This window comes from Mobula birostris, chromosome 2 (assembly GCF_030028105.1).
Source record: "Mobula birostris isolate sMobBir1 chromosome 2, sMobBir1.hap1, whole genome shotgun sequence".
NCBI classification, from domain to species: Eukaryota; Metazoa; Chordata; class Chondrichthyes; order Myliobatiformes; family Myliobatidae; genus Mobula; species Mobula birostris.
This window is the reverse complement of record NC_092371.1, coordinates 225,040,231-225,062,213: the sequence shown is the minus strand read 5'-3', so window position 1 is coordinate 225,062,213 and position 21,983 is coordinate 225,040,231. Positions and strand designations below refer to the sequence as shown.

Here is a 21,983-nt window from a genome sequence, read left to right as displayed (position 1 = left end):
CGGGAGGGGTATGGAGGGCTATGGTCAGGGCGCAGGTCGATGTCACAATGCAGAATAATAGTTTGGCATGGATTAGATGGGCTGAAAGGCCTGCTTCTGTACTGTAGTTCTCTTTGTCGCTATGAATGCTGGCCTTTATTGCAAGGAATATGGAGAACAGATGTAGGGAAGTTTTGAGGCAAATTTGCAAGATTTTGGTGAAGTTGCACTGGGAGAACTGTGCACAGTTTTATTTTCATTATCTGAGGAAGAATATGCTTTCATTGTAAGTTCAGTCCATTGATTCTTGGGAAAATGATTTGATATATGAAAGAAGGTTTTGCCTAATTTTAATAAAGTGCAGAAGTTTGAAAAGCGTTTTTTAGTAGCACATGTTAAGATGAAGAGTCTTCGAACTGAAACATTAATTCTGTACTCTCTCTCCCCACCCCAGGGATGCTGAGAGTGTCCAGTATTTTTGTAAGTGCTGATGAATAAAAACTACCCCTATGGCATTACTCACAGACAGTGAACAATAGTTCGTCCTTCTCCTTCTTCACATTCTTCTTGCCATTTATCAACCTGGAGAATTAACTTCAAAAATGATCGCTTCGAGGCAGGTATTTCCCTGTGAGCGGCCCATCCCAAGTACTGGAACTGCTGCACCATGAGATAACCTTCCTGTGGCTGAGGATTAAATAAAAAAAAACAGACATTGATGTACCTGCTTCCATATAAAAAAATAATAACTGACTGCTATCATCAAGGCTAATTCATCTTCCTAAAGTAGCTGTAACTGCTGCCAGCGCACAAAAATATAGACAGTGTTGTATTTATGCACATATATTTCCAACATAGCCTTCCCGTCCTACAGCTTTTATTTGTGAAATAATATTTCACACAAGGTGCTGCATTACCGTATATCCAGAGGAAGAAAACCTATAGTAGGGTGTAATTCTCACTTGGAGAAATACACGGGGTGAACAGCAAAATGTTTCTCCATCATTGCCACCCCAAACCCCAGAAAATCCATCTATCTTGAGGAACAGTATGGTAATTATTTTCTTCCAATTGCTGTTGTGGGGCATGGCTGTAAATTTTAATGTCATAGTATGAAAACTGCAGCCTTAATTTTAGTCAAAGCAGCACCATGCTGAGGTCAGAATACTACTCTGATGTGCATTTGGATATCATTATAGAACTTTTATTTAAAGTTAAAGACAATTCAACTCATTGTGCTACAAAGGTATGTTATACAACAGTGAAGCAAGATTACGTAGAAAACAAGAGGTCAAGGAATGGAATTTTACAATTAATGACCAAGTAACCCTGCCCAGTAACTGGATTACCCACTAATGAACACGGTGAGTTGAGAAAGTATGTGTTAATTAAGGATTAAAGACATCACTGGCATCATGGTTTGCATCACACCAGCCCAACATCTCTTTTGCCATTACCTCATCTTAGAACTAGAACCAGAATATAAAAGCAAGGATTTAATGCTAAGACTTTACAAGGCATTGGTCAGATCACATTTGGAGTATTGTGAGCAGTTTTGGGCCCCATTTCTAAGAAAGGATGTAGTTGCAATGGAGAGGATCCAGAAGTAGTCCATAAGAATGATACCACGAAAGAAAGGGTTAACATATGAGGAGTGTTAGATGGTTCTGGGCCGGTATTCACTGGAGTTTAAAAGAATGGAGGTGAGGAGGGGAATCTCATTGAAATCTACTTAATACTGAAAAGCCTAGATAGAATGGACATGGAGAGGACGTTTCCATAGTGAGAAAGCGTAGGACCAGGGGTCACAGCCTTAAAGAAGAAGAATGTTATTTTAGAACAGAGATGAAGAGGAATTTCTTCAGCCAGAGGGTGGTGAACCTGTGGAATTCACTGCCACATGTGGCTGTGGTAAGTCATTGGGTGTATTTAAAGTGGAGATTGATAGGTTCTTTATTAGTAAGGGCATAAAAGATTACAATGAAAAAGCAGGAGTATGGGTTGAGCGGGATAATAATTAAGCCATTATGGAATAGCAAAATAGACTTGGTGGGTTGAATGGCAAATTCTGCTCCAACAATTTATGGTTTATCTTAATTCCAAAAGCTCCTCACATCTATTTTCTAATCCTCCAGGTACTCCCTGCTCACTGGTGCTTTCTCTGAAACAGAACTCCAGTATGTTCACCTGTGCAGTCACACCACCATGAACAAGGGCAAATGGTATATGGTTTTGTCTCACATTAATTAAAGTTTATTTGCAATGTCAGCTGTGGTTCAATTGCTTGCATTCTTAACTTTGAGTTGATAGTTTAGTTCTCACCCAAGGATTTGATCAGAAAGATCTAGACTGACATTACTTTGATGTACTAAGGCAGTCTGACATTGTCTGATATATTGAGCTGAGTTGGAATCCATCAACTCCCTCAGCTGGATGCAAGTGATTCCATGTAGGTATTCCACAGAACAGCAGTGTTGTCATGAATGTCCTCCACAACATGCATGTCACTAATCTAAATCACTATCACATTTCTGGTTTACAAAAACTTTCAGGACATAAATTAACTAGTTTTCCACCATACAACAGTGCCTGTATTTCTAAAATATTTTAACGGCCATGTTTTGAGAAATAACAGATGAGATACAAAGGGCGAGGGGGGGGGGGAACCCAGAGGATGGGCAAGGGGTATAGTCAGAGGGACAGAGGGGACAGACTATGGCAAGTTTCTTCTTTTTTGATTGTGAGTAATATTTAACCCAGCTGTTATCACACTGATAAAGCTGCCAACATTAAAAAAAGTTCAGCAGGATTATAGTTACTCAAGTGGTACATGTACAGTACAACCTATTCAGGTGATTCAGCAGCTGTATTTCATTGGGAGTTTGAGGAGATTTGGTATGTCACCAAAAACACTCACAAATTTCTACAGATGTACTATTGAGAGCATTCTAACTGGCTGCATCACCATCTGGTAAGAGGGGTGGAATAGCTACAGCACAGGATCAAAATAAGCTGCAGGGAGTTGTAAACTTAGAGAGCTCCATTAGGGGCACTAGCCTCCATGGTATCCAGGACATTTTCAAGGAGCAATGCCTCAAAAAAGCAGCATCCATCATTAAGGACTCCCATCACCCAGGTCATGCCTTGTTCTCATTGCTACCATCAGGAAAGAGATACAGAAGCCTGAAGGCACACACTCAACAATTCAGGAACATACAGGTGTATAAGATGATGACAGGCATTGCTTGTGTGACGGTTTTGTCCCAAGGCTGAAAGGGCTAATACGAGGGGGCATAGTTTTAAGGTGCTTGGAAGTATGTACAAGGGGGATTTCAGAGGTAAGTTTTTCACACTGAGAGTGGTGGATGCGTGGAATGCACTGCCAGTGAAGGTGGTAGAATCAGATACAATAGGATCTTCTAAGAGACTCTTAGGTAGGTACATGGAGCTATGGAGTAGGGTAATTCAAGGTAGCTTCTGAAGTAGGTTAAATGGTTGGCACAACATTGTGGGCAAAGGGGCCTGTAATGTGATGTAGATTCTCTATGGTCTATGTTCTTTAACAGTGTCTTCCCCTCTGCCATATGGTTTGAATGGACATTGAACCTATGAATACTACCTCACTACATTTTTATTTCTATTTTTACACTACTTATTTAACTATTTTACATATGAATATATATTTACTGTAATTCAAGTTTTTTTCTCTATTATCATGTATTGCATTGCACTGCTGCCACAAAATCAACAAATTTCATGATATACGCTCATGATATTAAACCTGCTTCTGATTCTGCAAAGGTTAAAACAGCAAAGTCTGGAAGCCTATCATTATTTTGAACCCACCAGGTGAAGTTATTCTAATGTGATGCAATTTTTTCTTTCCCAGACAAATAGGAATGAAGGAAATTTGCTCATTTTATCAGAACAAGAGCCCGTCCATCACTGAATGGGAAGGGGGAAATGAACTAGGCAGATATGAAAAGATCTCACTCTGTCATTGAATGCATCTTGTGTGTGTTGCTTGGATATCCAGCATCTGCAGAATATCTCATCACTGACTGCATTGACAAGGTCAAACTATATTTCTGTCACAGAGCCTCACATATGCCCTCAAGAAATATTAGTTATCCACATTTGATTTACATGATATATTCCCTGTCCAAAGATCATGGTTGGTCTTGATGAAAAAATCCATGTAATTTAAATCTGTCTACTGGTTATACATTAGCCAATGTTCATTCATGGAGAAGGCAAATTAACCTAGGAATGTCACAGCAGAGAAAAACCTTGTAAATCATCTAAATTTGCACACAATTTGGAGGAGACTTCACTGATTACTAAGCGTGTAATCCATTCTAGCTCTGGCAAAGATTTATGCTGTAAATTGTTCAGCTTTCCTGAGATTAGCTGACTTTGCCTCATCGAATGTCAACACTCCCTTATTGGAATTAAATGGTAATGAACGCGGTAACTGCCAAAAATCTTGAAGCCACCCACCACTGCAAGGATCTAATGATATCTTTATTTTTTCTTGATGTATTGTCATTTGGTCCTTCAGAACACCAAGCAAAATAATGGCAACAAACTGAAATGCACCTGTTTGAGAGTTGATGAATTTTCATTCTATTCCCACCCTCAGCTCCATATCACCAGTAATAATTTTCAGCTACGTTACACAAAGAAGTTTTTCATCCTTGTGTAAAATCTCGTGATGACAACTGTAAATCCTTACTGTGGTACTGTGCAAAGGTTTTATATATATCTATAGAAGTTTTATATATATATATATATATATGTATGTATGTATATAAATATGAACGTCCAGAGGTGGGAGGACATCACAAGTGATCGCTCTCACTGGAGGCTGGAACTATGCAGAGGTCTAAAAAGAGGAGAAGAGAAGCTAAGGCTTGCTGCTGAAGAAGTGGCAGGGACAGGGAGGCAGGGAGGCAGGTAGGCATAGGTGCTGACACACCCAGCCGTGGGACACCAGGCAAGGCATTTGATTCCAAACAACTGGTTTATTGATCGTTACAGAATGTCTCTCTGGTGCCTTCCGCTCCCTCCAATCTCCCTTCCCCTTTTCCCAACTGTGATTCCCCTCCCCTACCCGCTTCCCACCCTCACTCCACAACAGAGACCTATATTATATTTCGGCCCAAAATGTCAACATTTTGCCATAGACACTGCCTGGGCTGCTGAGTTCCTTCAGCATTTTGTGTGTGTTACCCATTTTAGAATCAGAGTTACCATCGCTCATATATGTCATGACTTTTTTTTGCAGTGGCAGTACAGTGCAATACATAAAATTACTACAGTACTGTGCAAAAGTCTTAGTCATAGACATGTGCCAAGGATTTTTTGCACAGTAATGTTTTGTGATTTTCATCTCAACAAAGTCTGAAATGTAAATTGTATTAGTATTTAGAGCATTTTCTGCTTCTACTGAAGATTTCCAGCAAACACAGCATTTTGCTTTTGTATAAATTCGGTGATGGAAGGCTTGTGGTCCAGTACTTCCACAATCAATAAAGAGTGATTATATCTGTCAAGAGTCATACACCCTCATAGCTCATGTGTATCATTGGCTCATCTTCTTTCTCTTGACTTGCTGTTCCACTGGGACTGCCACTTTCTACACTGTCACTTCTCATACAAAGATACCTTATTCATCCTTGTTTCCAGGGAGTAAAAGCAATATTTTAAACCTGGCCTGTCTGGTTTCTCAGCATTTTACCTTAACATTCTGTTGTGATTTTGAAAGAAATTTATCCAGATAAGCTCCTGCTACACTGATTTTTTAGATCACTGATTTTACTTCTTTTTGATTAAAAACAGTGTGCTTTGTTTCCTTCTCCCTCATGTTAACTTCCTCAATCTTCCTGCACAAATTTCTGTTCTTTCCAAACAATTTGTAAATTGGATGAGGGATGACATACAAATATAATACAATAAAATCATTAAATTTATTATTTCATAATGTCAGCAAATTAAAAATTCTCCACAATTTTATTTTTCTTTGTGAACCAGCGTAGCACAGTACTGTAGTGGTTAGCACAATGCTTTACAGTACAGGTGACATAGGTTCAATTCCCAGCGCTACCTGTAAGGAGTTTGTACGTTCTCCCATGACTGCATGGTTTCCTCCCACAGGTCAAAGATATACCACTCAGTAGGTCAATTGGTCTTTGTAAATTTTCTCATGATTAGGCCAGGATTAAATGGGAGATTTAATCCAGTAATGGGTGGTGTGGCTTGAAGGGCCAGAAGGGCCAGAAGGGCCCTTTATCACAATAAAGAAATAAACAAGGCTAGGGCAACTTTTGTCAAAACAACAATTGTAGGCCTAAAGAAGAGACCAACCAGTTGTCCTTTTGAAAATTTTGAGGTGAGCATTCACAGCACTTTCTGCTTCCCCGATAGTTTGCAGAATACACTATATTTTATCATTGATTATTACAAATATTATTAACCACCATTGTTAATTTGGATTAACTAATTTAGTTTTCCCAAGATTCATATGGATTTTGCATTGGACTCTGATAGTCAATTTGTATATACTCAAGAGCACCGTGAAGCTACATTCACCAGATGGATTGCAATGGTTCAAGAAGGTGACTATCACCTTCTCAAGAGCAATTAGACAGAAGCAATAATTGCTGACCTTGCGACTGATGCCTTAATCATGATAACAAACAAAAGACTTTCCAAGATTTGCTTAGAATCTGCAGATCTATCAGTATCTGCATTGAACACACTCAGTGATCCAGTTGTCACTTAGACTAGGGAATTCCAATCATCCCCGATCTTCCAGTGAAGAAATTACCCCTCACCTTGGTCCTGAATGGCTAACCACTTATTTTGAGTGATTCTTGGTTCTAGGTAATCTAGGTAGGGGAAAAATCGTTCCCCTTTTCAATCCTCTCAATCCCTTAAAGTATTTTGAATGATTCAATGAGTTCACCCCTCATTCTTCTAAACTCCATCAATGTATTAGTATATTCTCTCCACAGAGAATTGAAATGTATAGTAATTTTTCAAAAAATGCCTTGCACTGTTCTGCTGCCCCAGAACAACCTATTTCACAACATTACAGTGATATAAACCTGATTTTCATTCTATATAGCGTAAGTTTCCTCAATTTGATTAATTACCCTTGATTCTGGTCCAGAGGTCTACAGAACTGACTTCCTGGATAATTAAACTAATCTCAGTAATTCTGGGTTAATCCAAGCACAGAGAGAAATTCTGCTGCTACTAATTTCATTGTATTGATGATAATACAATATGGTTTTCCATCATGACTGTGGCAAAATCCAGACCTGTGAAACTGGTTCACTGGATCTCCCTCATCCAATTACAGATGAGAGAATAAATTAATTGGATTGTATTCACTACTGAATTCCACATTAATAAAGCACATTTGATGGGAAACAAAATTACAAAATTAATTTAATTGATCCAAACTACTGAGTCACACATAATGTTTGATTCCAATGAGTTAAATGAATTCAGTAAATTTGATTCATCGAGATAATAATGAAATAACTACACCACAGTTAGACATGAAGAATTTATTAAACAAATTAAACGGATATATTGCCTGTCTTCAGTGTAGGTTAATTTCATTAATTCGCGGCACAGAATGAGTATCATAAAACCGTAAGAAATAGGAGCAGAATTAGGCAATTTGGCCCATCGAGTTTTCTCTGCCATTTCATCCTGGCTAATTTATTATCCTTCTCAACCCCATTACATTTGCGTAGCTTCAATATCATATAAACTGAGGCTATACAAACATATTGCCCAGTTCAAGGAGTTTATTCACCCCCAATGTCATGCAAAATCAAGCGGGAGTATGAAGTGTAGGTTTGCCAGTACCATCAGCCTCCAGCAAAGAAATAAGTGGAACCCTCCAACTTTTGAAGGTGCAGAGCATCAGCAACCATTGTGACTAGTGCAGAGAAGGGTCTATTATTGAATGTTGACTGAAGAGCGAAGAAACTGTTTCCTGGGGGATGTAGCAGAGGAAGAGATGCCCCAGATGAGGAATGAAGTGGTACTAAGTACCCTCATGGCATGGTGTGCTGAGGTACTATGCTAATGCCATGAGACTAGCTCAGAAGAGCAAGTATGGAAGGAAGGAAGAGATTGTTAGAGCAATTAGGAGCAGTTGAGATGCATATCAATTATAGTCCAACTGTTCAAACGTGTCAAATATATTCCATTTCACTGTTGTGCTCCAGTAACAAATTATACATACACTTCTTGGGATCTCCATTTAAATAGGTATTTCTGCGACTTAAAATGGATGTAACAGCAAAAGTAATTGGTTGAACAGAACAGTTATGTAATAGAAATTAAATGATGTTCAAGGACCTTTTCTGATTATAATTATGCTTTAAAATTCTGTCCCCATCACATTTCTGCTCTCATCAGCCTACAAAGTAAATTTGAATCTGATGGCAACAATTTGTTCTTTTGACTTTCAGAAATGATTATGAAAAGAAAATGGGTATTTAGTATTTCCCCAGACACAGACTCCTCCAGCTACTAAAACCTCCTCTGCATGAAGTTGCATGAACTTGTGTGGCCACTAGTCCCTACTCTATGCTTAAAACAAATAGTTTTTAAATAGCATCAGTTGTGTTATGTTTGTGCTCAAAAAATCAGTGCTTTTTGTCACTGGTAGTTGGCAAGAAATAAACAGGAAGACAATTTAGATTTGTTTTGCTCACTGTGTTTTCAAAGCATTCAGGCTTAGAGATGTCAGAAACAGCTGGGGACAGGGGTTGAAAATAAAATGAGAATTTGAAGATATCAACAATCATCCTGAATGTTACAATGAAAATGAAGATCTGGAGGATGCAATTGTCAAAAGCATTGCATGAAGGCAGTCTATTATCTGCACTAGGTGTCTGTGCTAATTTTGTTCATTTAGAGTCAATCAAAAGAATATGGCGGTGTGATTGTTGTCCACTGTATCCGACGATGACAGTGAAACAACAGGAATTCTGCAGATGCTGGAAATTCAAGCAATACACATCAAAGTTGCTGGTGAACGCAGCAGGTCAGGCAGCATCTCTAGGAACAGGTGCAGTCGACGTTTCAGGCCGAGACCCTTCGTCAGGACTAACTGAAGGAAGAATGAGTAAGGGATTTGAAAGTTGGAGGGGGAGGGGGAGATCCAAAATGATAGGAGAAGACAGGAGGGGGAGGGATGGAGCCAAGAGCTGGACAGGTGATAGGCAAAAGGGATACGAGAGGATCATGGGACAGGAGGTCCGGGAAGAAAGACGGGGGGGGGGGGACCCAGAGGATGAGCAAGGGGTATATTCAGAAGGACAGAGGGAGAAAAAGGAGAGTGAGAGAAAGAATGTGTGCACAAAAATAAGTAACAGATAGGGTACGAGGGGAAGGTGGGGCCTTAGCTGAAGTTAGAGAAGTCGATGTTCATGCCATCAGGTTGGAGGCTACCCAGACGGAATATAAGGTGTTGTTCCTCCAACCTGAGTGTGGCTTCATCTTTACAGTAGAGGAGGCCGTGGATAGACATGTCAGAATGGGAATGGGATGTGGAATTAAAATGTGTGGCCACTGGGAGATCCTGCTTTCTCTGGCGGACAGAGCGTAGATGTTCAGCAAAGCGGTCTCCCAGTCTGCGTCGGGTCTCGCCAATATATAAAAGGCCACATCGGGAGCACCGGATGCAGTATATCACTCCAGTCGACTCACAGGTGAAGTGTTGCCTCACCTGGAAAGACTGTCTGGGGCCCTGAATGGTGGTAAGGGAGGAAGTGTAAGGGCATGTGTAGCACTTGTTCCGCTTACACGGATAAGTGCCAGGAGGGAGATCAGTGGGGAGGGATACCTGTGCGGGAGAGTTTTTAAAGTGGAAAAGCCATTGCACTGGGACAGTTCCACTCTCTTGACCTCAGAAGTCTAGGTCCAGTGGTACAAGTAGTTATCAAAAACCAGGGTCTTCCTTGGTCGCTGAGGATAAACATGATTTCTCCTGTGCCTATCATGCCTCTCACTCTCCATGAAGTGTTACAGGACCACCTTCTTGGCCGTTGGATCTCACTGCTGATCTCATCCACCCAGTCCACCAGAGCTAACATCACATGCTAGAGCAGGCATGTCCCTATCCTACTGGGGTATGAGGCTCACTGGCTATCCTCAGCTAGTTTAATCCACCAAAGTAGAGCACCAGGGTGTGGCCGCTGAATGTCTGCTGGGGACCAAAGGTGAGTCAGCTGCCCCAGAATGGACACAACTAGCCCCTTCACCAATGTTGATGCCCCTCCCTGGACACCCCATACACAGTACTATACACTGGATGAATTCCTCTGTCAATAACTATTAAGAACTAATACAGAGTTTTATAGCACTGTAGTAGCATTGTTCTAATTTGTTCTGCATTTCATTTAAATACTTAAGTTGTAACTCAGTTAAATGCTAAATTGTGTTTTTTTTAAATATCTTTTTAACTATTTCCAAGAAACTTTGGCTAACTGGGGAAGCTATTTAATTGTGCCAAAATGTACTGGTCCTGATTTGTCCCAATTATTCATTACCCTCTGGCTAAAAAAAAAATTCCTCCTTACCTCTGTTCTAAAAGGCTGCTACTCAACTTTGAGGCTGTGTCTCTACTTCTGGAAACTTCCCCTCCACATCCACCCTATCTTTCAACATTCAGTAGGTTTCAATGAGACAGAACATAGGACAAAGAAATCTACAGCACATTACGGGCCCTTCAGCCCGCAATTTTGCGCCGATCATGTAATCTACTCTAGAAACTGCCTAGAATTTTCTATTTTTCTAAGCTCCATGTACCTATCTAAGAGCTTCTTAAAAGAACCTATTGTATCCGCTTCCACCACCGCTGCCAGCAGTGCATTCCACTCACCCACCATTCTCTGTGTGAAAATCTTACCCCTGACATCCCCTCGATACATATTTCCAAGCACCTTAAAACTATGCTCCCTCGTGTTAGCTATTTCAGCCCTGGGACAAAGCCTCTAGCTATCCGCACAATCAATGCCTGTCATCATCTTATATACTTTATAAGATCCCCACGCATTCTTCTAAATTCCAATGAGTGCAGGCGCAAAGCTGCCAAACATCCTCATATGTTAACCCCTTCATTTGCAGAATCATCCTCGTGAACCTCATGTCTACCAAAAACAATCTTTCATATATTATCAGTATTAAATGGACAAATATTTACTTTCAAATAATCCTCATGGATTTATAATTATTATCATTTGATGAGTGCAGAGAATTGGGATAAGAAGCGTGTCTGCACAGGAAAAGACTTCATTGTTGTTGAACTTGATTGAAATGAAAGGAGGAGAGTGGCGAACATGAAAAGCTCAAAATAATAAAACTATTTGGCCAATAAAGAGCAATAAAAGTAGCTTAACTTTAGTCAAGTTTCTTAGAAAAACATGGTCTGCAAAACACTTACCCTTGTAAGATTGCATATCCTGAAGAGCCGACTTACTAGATCACAATCCATCGAACAAGAAACGCAGTCAACTTGAATAGGCCCATATCGAAGTGTCCCCTCTTCTGGCCAATAATGTGGGCATCCCTAAGTTATCAAAACATATTTATACTCTATGAGATTTTGTGTGCATGGCAAAGAAGCATATCAATATGTAGTTCATGTGGAAGTTAAGGGCCATTCACCACTTGTCCACTCAACTATCTGCTCTCAAGTTTCACAACATACGTCATCTGTGGCAGAATTTCGGCTTGTTTCTGGATTTTTGGTTTATCATTCTGGTAACTTAACCACAGTACGACCAAATGCTCAAAGAGGGTTGACAAATAATACTGTTATTCACAACATGTCCCATTTTGTCCACAAATAATCTCAAAATGAACAGAGCATAGTGCAAATATGAGAGTAGACAACTTTGCTCAGGTTTACCCAAAGTAACACCAACATGGGGACCAGGGTTGAGATGTACACTGTTTGTGTCAAGGCTGAATTGTTTATTGGTTATAAAACTCTGTGTAGGGCCAGGTGGTCGAAATTAACAGTAAATCAAAACTACATTATAAACTGAGTTAATAAAAGTAAATGTTCCAAAAGCAACAACAGACCATTGTAGTAACGCAACACAAATAAGCAACTTTCAAACTTGTGGGTAAACAGATTCATGCAAACTTAATAATTTTGCATGCATGTTTATTGCATAGAAGTTTCATTATGAGCATAAATTCTGACAATACACCTCCTCTGGAAACAAATACGTAAGTGAAGTGCATAAGTTGATAAAATCATATTTCCTCATAAATCATAATGTAGAAAATTAGTATAACAAATACATCGGATATTTACTCAATAACTATTCTGGGACTGGAGGACCTGAATTATAAGGAAAGATTGAATAGGTTAGGACTTCATTCCTTAGAATGTAGGAGATTGAGAGGGGATTTGATAGAGGTATACAGAATTCTGAGGGGTATAGACAGGGTAAATGCAAGCACACTTTTTCCACTGAGGTTAGATGGGACTACAACTAGGGGTCATGGCTTAAGGGGTAAAGCTGAAAAGTTTAAGGGGAACACGAGGGGAAACTTCTTCACTCAGAGGGCCATGAGAGTGTGGAACGAACTGCCAGGTGGTGCACGCAAGCTCAATTTCTATGTTTTAACGAAGTTTCCATAGGTACATGGATGGTAGGGGTACAGAGGGTTCTGGGCCTGATGCAGGTTGATGGGAGTAGGCGGGAACTAAGTAGGCCGAAGAGTCTGTTTCTGTGCTGTACCTCTATGATCCTTAACAGTTCAGAAGGGATTGATTTTGGGTAGCACACTCAAATAATATTTTATTAAAATTGTAGTAAAAACTCTTCTCATTCAGAAGCACATATGACAGATCTATATAACTTGTAGAGCCATAAATTCACCTACAAATCACATTTTCGTGATTGACCAGCCACTTTAGGAGGCAAGAAATGCTAACAAGAGCAAAAACAATTGGGCATGCTATTGATGTAAAATACTTAAGCTGAGCTCCCTGCATCACGTGTTTTACTCATCAGGAAAATTAATCCAGTCTATACTCATCTGGGTGGCTAAAGCTTCTAAATTATACACCAGTAACACTTCAATGGTGATAAAGCTGAAAAATGCATGGGTGAACATACTAACAATATCATCATCTTCAGAAAGACTGTAGCTACCTGAACAAGGTCCAACTCATTCAGCATGACAACAGAAGTGCAGCCATAATCATAGACCAGTCTCCAGAAATCTTTGACTGTGTTTGGTAAAGGATGCTGTGTCACGATAAAGGCAGCCGGTTGTCTGTAGCTCTGTAAGGATAGAAACACCAAAAACTTAAGTGATAAAATTGTTCAGCTTAGTTTTGTTTGCTACACAGTTGGTAAACTTAAAATATGCTGATTTTAAACTGACTGCAGGTTCAGTCTATTGTTTTGGCCATATTCCTTAAAGTGTTTTCAATGCTCTGACAGCCGGAAGCCATGCAAGTACAGCTTGCTACAATTTGCTCTTCAATCATAAATTAACTCATTTCTCTGCTTTTCATTTTAACAGATGAAACCAAAGTCCCGTTGATTGAGGCAGTCACTTTAGAACAGGGATGAGGAGGAAGTTCCTTACCCAGCAGGTGGCAAATCTGTGGAATTCATCACTGTGAAGACTATGAGGATCAAATTTCTGGGTAAATTTAAAGCAGAGGCTGGCAGGTCTTGATTAGTAAGGACATCAAAGTTTATAAGGAAAAGGCAGGAGAATGGGAATGAGAGGGAAAATGAATCAGTGAAGGACAGAGCAGATTTGATGGGCCAAATGGCCTGATCCTGCCTCTAATGGCCTCTCTTAAGCGGGAGGAGGCTAATTTATTTCTCAACTTTTCAGAAATGTTGCATAATACATATCAAAGCATCTAATAAAACTGAAGATTAAAATACATGTTAAAATACATGTTTTGTTTTGAAACTGAGAGGTGAAGTGTATGAACCACATACATCCATAAGAGCAGCATTAATGTAGTTACTGCTTTCACCATCTATGGTAATTAAAAATGGCAGGCATCTGTCTGGTGGCAATGCGTCCATGTATCGATTCTTCTCATGATTCCTGGGAAGAAGAGCAATGCTACAGTCTTCGGGTTGTAGTTGTGAAGATACAGAATTTAGGGTCTATGTAGGAAAACAAGAAAACACATTAGTTGCCCAAGTGACTCCAATACTCTGTCTGAACAACACTTTTAGATAACCATTTCAATTCCTCTCTATGTGTATATTAAACATATAAATGCTCTGTGGGTTAACTGTTTATTTCCATGTTCAAAGTTCAAAGTAATTTCTTTATTAGTGTGCATATATATCACCTATGCTACCCCGAGATTCATTTCCTTGCGGGCATTCACGGTAGAACAAAGAAATACAATAGAAGCAGTGAAAAACTACACACAACGACGGAAAAGCAACCTATGTGCAAAAGAAGACAAACTGCAGAAATACAATAAATAGATAGATAAATAATACTGAGAACATGAGTTGTAGAGTCCTTGAAAATGAGTCCAAATTTTGTGTTCTGTGATCAGGTCAGTATTATGGTGAGTGAAGTTATCCATTCTGGTTCAGAAGCCTGATAGCTGAAGAGTTAAAATGGTTCCTGAACCTGGTGGCATGGGACTTAAATTCCTCAAGTTGAAACTATTAACTTACACTTGAAATATTAGTATCTTATTTTCTACTTAGGTATTGAAAATCAAAGATATTGACACCAAATATACAATTCTGGCAAATATTCACACCAAACTACTACAGGAAAGCTTGCTGGAAGCAAAAGAAGTGACTACATTTTGTTTCATTTAAAGGATATTGAAAAATAAACCCAAATCCCTACAACTATTTTAGCCTTGCATTGGGAATAAATTTAATTGTTGAATATAGAAAATCTGAAAACAACTGAATGAACAATATTGCATTTGGTTGCCAAGGTGGTTTACAGTTACTGAATAAGCACTCTCTGGGGTGGGCTACCTCCCCAGAAGACAGCCGCAGAAGGGGGATACAGCACAGTTAAATAGACTGTACAGTTATCAACTCTTTTGATAGTCCTAGTAGCTGGAAGAAAGTCCTGACCCCCGTTTAAGATGTCTCCTTTCTGTAACATATTGTTTCTTTCAAACAATGCTGTGGTTTTTATAAGTAAATAAATAGCATGAAGGAATATTGCTGAAACTATACATTTTATAATGCAAGTAATAAATCTATGTCGAAAATGTTACATTAAATTTAGAAATGTTCCGCAACAATGACCCTCTAGAAAGACATCATGAATGAAAACATAAATTTAAAAATCCAACTTAACAATCCCCAGTCAAAAGTCTATATTTTGGATCTATGATTGCATGCATTACATATACTTTATATACCAAAATCCAGTTTATTTCATTGAATATCAGCAAAGTGAATGCACAATTGCTACTGAATAATGAAAATAACTAAAAGAATGCATATCCACATCTTATAACTGAGGCTTGCTTACCTGAAATTCATCTTTAAGCTGCGAAGAGTTACTCTGTGAATCAACTCGTATCATTTCGTAATAGGCTTGCTTGATTTCGCAGACTGGTATTGATGTGTCCCCACACAGACAAGCCTCCAGAATAGCATCATGAATGAATATATATTGTTCCTTTAAAACAAAAACAAATCCGGTATCAGATTCTCACTTCATGGCTATTAAGTCAGTTAATTGCATTTAAGAAGATAGCATCCGCTGTGGGATACAGCTTACAGGAATGTAAAACTCAAGCAGATAATCCACAGTAAGATTAAGAGGCCTCAGATCTCAAATTGTTAACATCAAGTAGGCTTTGCCCCTTGATGACAGAAAATCAAAAGGTTTAAGCGCACTGTACAAATATTGTTATTCAGCATAAATGAGCTTTCCAAATTTCTGGATTAAGTACAAAGAGAAGCTTTAAAAGTGGAAAAAAAAAGCTCTAAGGATCCAGAGACGCAAGAGACTGCAGTTGCTGGCTTTTGAAGAGCACAGTGGGTAAAGCAGCATCTGTGGGCAGAAAGGCACATCAGCACATCACACGACCCGGCCTCCCCTCAATATTTCTTATTGCCTTCGTAAAGCAGACCATAAGAAGTAAGAGCAAAACCTGGCCAGGCAGCATAATCAAAGACCCTGTTCTCTCTTCTCCCCTCTCCCATCGGGCAGATGATACAAAAGCCTGAAAGCACGTACCAATAGGCTCAATGACAGCTTCTATCCCACTGTGATCAGACTCCTGAATGAGAAGATGGACACTCGTTAACTTATCTCGTTATGATTTTGTATTTTAATGTTTATCTGCACTGCAGTTCTTCCAGCAGCTTTTGCACTTTATTCTGCATTGTTCTTGTTTTGCTTTAATCTAGCTCAATGCACTTTGTAATGATTTGATCTGTGTAAATAGTATGCAAGATAAACTTCTCACAACATCTTGCTGCATGTGACGATAATAAACCAAAACTAAAAGGAACTGTCAACGTTGTGGGTTGAGGTTCTCTGCCAGGATGGATCCAGATCCAAGTTCAGGTTCTTGACCTGAGCACCAGCCCAGCGAGTTCCTCCAGCAGTATGCATCATGGCCTAAAGCAGAGGTTCTTAACCTGAGCTCCAGAGAACCCTCGGGGATCCGTGAATTTGAATGGGAAAAAATCTTACATCTTTATTTTCACTAACCTTTAAATGAAATTTAGCATTTCCTTTAGGCAACAAATCACAGTAGTATTATCAGTACTTGTGACTTTATCACCAATAGGAATCACAGGTATTTTCATATCAGATTACAGCTCAAAGTAAAATTTATTATCAGAGTACATATATGTCATTGCATACAATCCTGAGGTGTTTTTTCTGTGGGAGTACTTAGTACATCTATAGAACAGCAACTCTATACAGGATCTGTAAACAAACTGTGCAAATGTAGATAACAAATAAATAGACAATAGGTGTAGGAGTAGGCCATTCAGCCCTTCGAGCCAGCACCGCCATTCACTGTGATCATGGCTGATCATCCACAATCAGTATTCAGTTCCTGCCTTATCCCCATAACCTTTGATTCCGCTATCTTTAAGAGCTCTATCCATCTCTTTCTTGAAAGTATCCAGAGACTTGGCCTCCACTGCCTTCTGAGGCAGAGCATTCCAAATATCCACCACTCTCCGGGTGAAAAAGTTTTTCCTCAACACCATTCTAAATGGCCTACCCCTTATTCTTAAACTGTGGCCTCTGGTTCTGGACACACCCATCGGCAGGAACATGCTTCCTGCCTCCAGCGTGTCCAGTCCCTTAATAATCTTATATGTTTCAATCAGATCCCCACTCATCCTTCTAAATTCCAGTGTATAGAAGCCCAGTCGCTCCAATCTTTCAACATCCCGGGAATTAACCTTGTGAACCTACGCTGCACTCCCTCCATAGCAAGAATGTCCTTCCTCAAATTTGGAGACCAAAACTGCACACAATACTCCAGGTGTGGTCTCACCAGGGCCCTGTACAGCTGCAGAAGGACCTCTTTGCTCCTATACTCAATTCCCCTTGTTATGAAGGCCAGCATGCCATTAGCTTTCTTCACTGCCTGCTGTACCTGCATGCTTGCTTTCAGTGATTGATGTACAAGAACACCTAGATCTCATTGTGCTTCCCCTTTTCCTAACTTGACTCCATTTAGATAATAATCTGCCTTCCTGTTCTTACCACCAAAGTGGATAACCTCACATTTATCCACATTAACTGCATCTGCCATGCATCTGCCCACTCACCCAGCCTGCCCAAGTCACCCTGCATTCTCATAACATCCTCCTCACATTTCACACTGCCACCCAGCTTTGTGTCATCTGCAAATTTGCTAATGTTACTTTTAATCCCTTCATCTAAATCATTAATGTATATTGTAAACAGCTGTGGTCCCAGCACTGAACCCTGCGGTACCCCACTGGTCACCGCCTGTCATTCTGTTAATCGCTACTCTTTGTTTTATGTCAGCCAGCCAATTTTCAATCCATGTCAGTACTCTGCCCCCAATACCATGTACCCTAATTTTTCTCACTAATCTCCTATGTGGGACCTTATCAAAGGCTTTCTAAAAGTCCAGGTACACTACATCCACTGGCTCTCCCTTGTCTATTTTCATAGTTACACCCTCAAAAAATTCCAGAAGATTAGTCAAGCACGATTTCCCCTTCGTAAATCCATACTAACTCGGACCTATCCTGTTACTGCCATCCAAATGTGTCGTAATTTCTTCTTTTATAATTGACTCCAGCATCTTTCCCACCACTGACATCAGGCTAAATGACAAACACGACCTAAGATAAGAGTCCATAAGCGAGTGTAGTTATCCCTTTTTGTTCTACAGCCCAGTGGTAGTGGGGTAGTAACTGTTATTGAACCTGGTGGTGCGAGTCCTGTACCTTCATGTACCTTCTACCTGATGGCAGCAGTGAGAAAAGAGCATGGCCAGGGTGCTGAGGGTCTTTGCTGATGGATGCTGCTTTTCTATGCAACTTTTCACGTAGATGTGCTCAATGGTTGGGGGGGGTGGTTTACCCATGATGTACTGGGCCGAATCAACTACCTTTTGTAGGATTTTCCACTCAAAGGCATTGGTGTTCCCGTACCAGGCCGTAATGCAGCCAGTCAGCACACTTTCCACCACACATCTATGGAAGTTTGCTAAGGTTTTTGACGACATGCCGAACCGCTGTAGACTCCTGAGGAAGTAGAGGAGTTGTTGTGTTTTCATCTCAATTATATTTATATGATGGGTCCAAGACAGGTCTTCTGAGATAGTGACACCCAGGAATTAAAGTTGTTACAAATATCTCAAAATACCATTTACAGCTCGCTCATCACTACTCCAAAGTTATAGTTATTAGTCCTGCCACTAGACCGAATGCGACCGCAGTCTTCCTGTCTGTAGATGCTCGCGCGACGTAGTTGGCCAACTATCAGGCCACCCTGCGATTGGATGTCCAACGTGACATGCGTGTTGCTTTGTCAAAGACCACCCTACAGTTTAAGGTTCTTATTCAAGCAACAACATCGTTCACACTGATAGGTATTTAAAAAATAAAGTTTAATCTTATCTTGCCTATATTTTAAGTGTACAGTCTTGTTATTTAATATGTTAATAAAGTAGTACATATATTACTAGGTCAATTTGGTTTTCTTAACTATTTTGATAACTGTATTTCAATATAAATGGTTTCCTTTGTAATCCTATGCATTTCATTTTATATAGTTAAATACATTATTCTGAGAAGGAGTGCATAGGCTAAAGAGGTTAAAAAGTTAAGAATCCTTGGTCTAAACTTCGGCACACTACTAATGTCATATTATGCCAGGTTCTTTCAATGAACCTATTTGCGTCTTACCTCTGTCTGAACCATATTAATGCGCCTCGATCGTAATGCTTTAACACAGTTATAGATATCAACAACTCCTTCTCGCTCTGCCATGTCTAACATGATATCTATAACAATATAACAGCCAGTCCTTCCTGCCCCAGCACTGAAAACAGAAATAAAATGGAGAGTTTCACATGTAGTAAAATATCGTCATCATTAGATATTAAAATTTACTTTACAACTCAATACTATTTGCACTGATAAATGTTCATTGAGATAACTGATTGACATTAGTAACTTTATTTCAATGCATTATAAGTGTGTCTTATGCAGTGAGGTCTTGAGAGCAACTTATAAAGCAATTCTAACTTATAAAAGTACTGCTCAGAATACTACTGACAACCATGACAGATTCACACAAGAAACTGGTTGGATTTGCTCAGAGAATGATTTATAAGAATGAAAGGGAAGTAGAGAGACAGCGAGGTTATGGAATGGCTTGCAGCCTTAACTGCTGAAGAAGCCAGCTGCAGGGTGATCAAGCTCAAGGATGATACAGATACTAGTATAAAAGGTTCACAAAGGACTGCCGGAAAGACTTGGGGAACATAAGGACCATAAGACATAGGAGCAGAATTGGGCCATTCAGTCCATTAAGTCTGCTCCCCCATTCCATCATGGCTGATCTCGGATCCCACTTAACCCCATACATCTGCCTTCTCGCCATATCCTTTGATGCCCTGACCGATCAGGAAACTATCAACTTTTGCCTTAAATATACCCATGGAGTTGGCCTCTACTGCAGTCTGTGGCAGAGCATTCCACAGATTGACTGCTCTCTGTCTAAAAGATGTTGAGGATTTGAAAATTTGGGTTGCACTGTGACACAGGTTCAGTGCTATCCTCCAGCGCCGTGTGGAGTTTGCATGTTTATCTTTTGATAATGTCTGTGTTTGTGTATGTTCCCTTTCCTCCCATATCACAAAGATGTATTAGCCGTTGGGTTGATTGGCCACTGTAGATTAACCCCTGGTTTAGGTGGTTGCTGAGAGAATCAGTGGGAGTTAATGGGAATGCGGGAGAAATAAGGTTATAGGGAGATGCATGTTCTGCTCGGGATTATGTGCAACTTGGTTCATGGCTGAATTTCTGACTTGCAAAGCATCCAGTTTGTGAACGATTCCCAGGAACAGAACCCTGTGGTAACCTGCAGCTGACAGAAAGGTGACAGTAACTCCAATTACATCACGTTACAACAGTGGCGTGCAGAGGAGCATCTCTGCATGCATGCCACATCGAACCTTGAAGTGGATGGGCTAGAGCAGCAAAAGACCACAAACTCAGTGGCCACTTCACTACATATGTGAGATACCTAATCAGGTGGCTACTGAGTGTAGGTCTGTGAAATAGGACAGGTTAATGAATGCATATAACATTGTGCAAGTTCAGAGAAATGATCAGAAAAATGCTTCTCTCTGTTGAAGGATGGGAGAAAAGAGATGAAGCTCTATGCCTTGTCTTAATAGAGATTGTAACAAATTGTTGAACTGAGGTCAATGAAGCAACAATGGTCCAGAAACAATCAGCAGAGTTTGGAGAGAAGGACTGAGTGATTTGGTAAGAAGATGGGCTGAGATGAATCATAGTAATTATTTCTGTGTGAACTAACTGCCATTGGTAAGTTGACTTCTTGCTATGTAGATGTATTTGTAAATGCAGCTATACTGACGTTAGGCACAGAGATACACAAAATCAATTTTGCATTATTGAAATATTTATACAAAATGAAGCCAACCTGCAATGTACAACTACTGGCCCCGCTCCTGGGGGATTTGAGATTTTCACACGGCGGATAAATGCTAGTAGACCAGTTGCATGATAAGGAACACCATGATCAGGCCAGCCAGTGAAATGGAACTGCTTCACTTCACGAATTTCATCAAAGCCTCTCTGAGAAGGAATGGATTCACATTTAAAAACTACTCTGTAACTGAATCATTATGCAAAATGCGTAAAAGGTATTCACAGCTACATTTCAGTAAACGAGGCTAAATCTTGGCCTCTAACCAGGAATGCAGTCATGATCATCTCAGGGATGCACATAATTTAAACATAGCAACTTTTAAAGGGGAAAATGTGCTGATCCTTAATGTTACTGGGTGTCCATAATCTCACCAGATGCCACTGTTCTTGCTTACCTTGACTTGTGCACGACTCTGGTTCTTAGACTGCTTTCAACATAATTTATCCCTTTTGTGACTGTTTTGTTAACTCAAGTTTAAGTTTAATTATCATTCAACCACACATGAGTATAGCATTCCTCCAGAACCAAGGTGTAACACACATTACCAACAGCACACAGCACACTGCAAGAGTACATATGGTTCATTGAATCATACATTTATTATGGCACAAGAGACATTCATTCAGCCCACTGATCAACTCTGCAATCCCATTCTTACAGTTCCTTCCACATTTTTACAATATGGTTGATGGTGGGGGCTATTCTATTCACCTGATTTATGTACAGTACATTAATGTTTCCAATGAGTATTCTGCCCTATAATCTGCTGCTTCCTTCACATCATATACCTTGAA

General features: G+C 39.8%; 1 protein-coding gene across 6 annotated transcripts in view; it reads right to left on the bottom strand.

Moving 5' to 3' along the window:
* ptprk (protein tyrosine phosphatase receptor type K) overlaps window positions 1-21,983 on the bottom strand; it is a 687,062-nt gene that overhangs the window by 7,199 nt on the left and 657,880 nt on the right. For all 6 annotated transcript variants that reach the window (XM_072251546.1, XM_072251545.1, XM_072251547.1 and 3 more), the window contains 7 exons: window positions 21,181-21,335; window positions 19,413-19,548; window positions 15,523-15,672; window positions 13,992-14,165; window positions 13,182-13,313; window positions 11,453-11,578; window positions 503-666 (listed from right to left, as the gene is read on the bottom strand). In XM_072251546.1, the coding sequence (XP_072107647.1) occupies window positions 503-666; window positions 11,453-11,578; window positions 13,182-13,313; window positions 13,992-14,165; window positions 15,523-15,672; window positions 19,413-19,548; window positions 21,181-21,335 (1,037 nt within the window). The remainder of the gene's footprint in view (window positions 1-502; window positions 667-11,452; window positions 11,579-13,181; window positions 13,314-13,991; window positions 14,166-15,522; window positions 15,673-19,412; window positions 19,549-21,180; window positions 21,336-21,983) is intronic.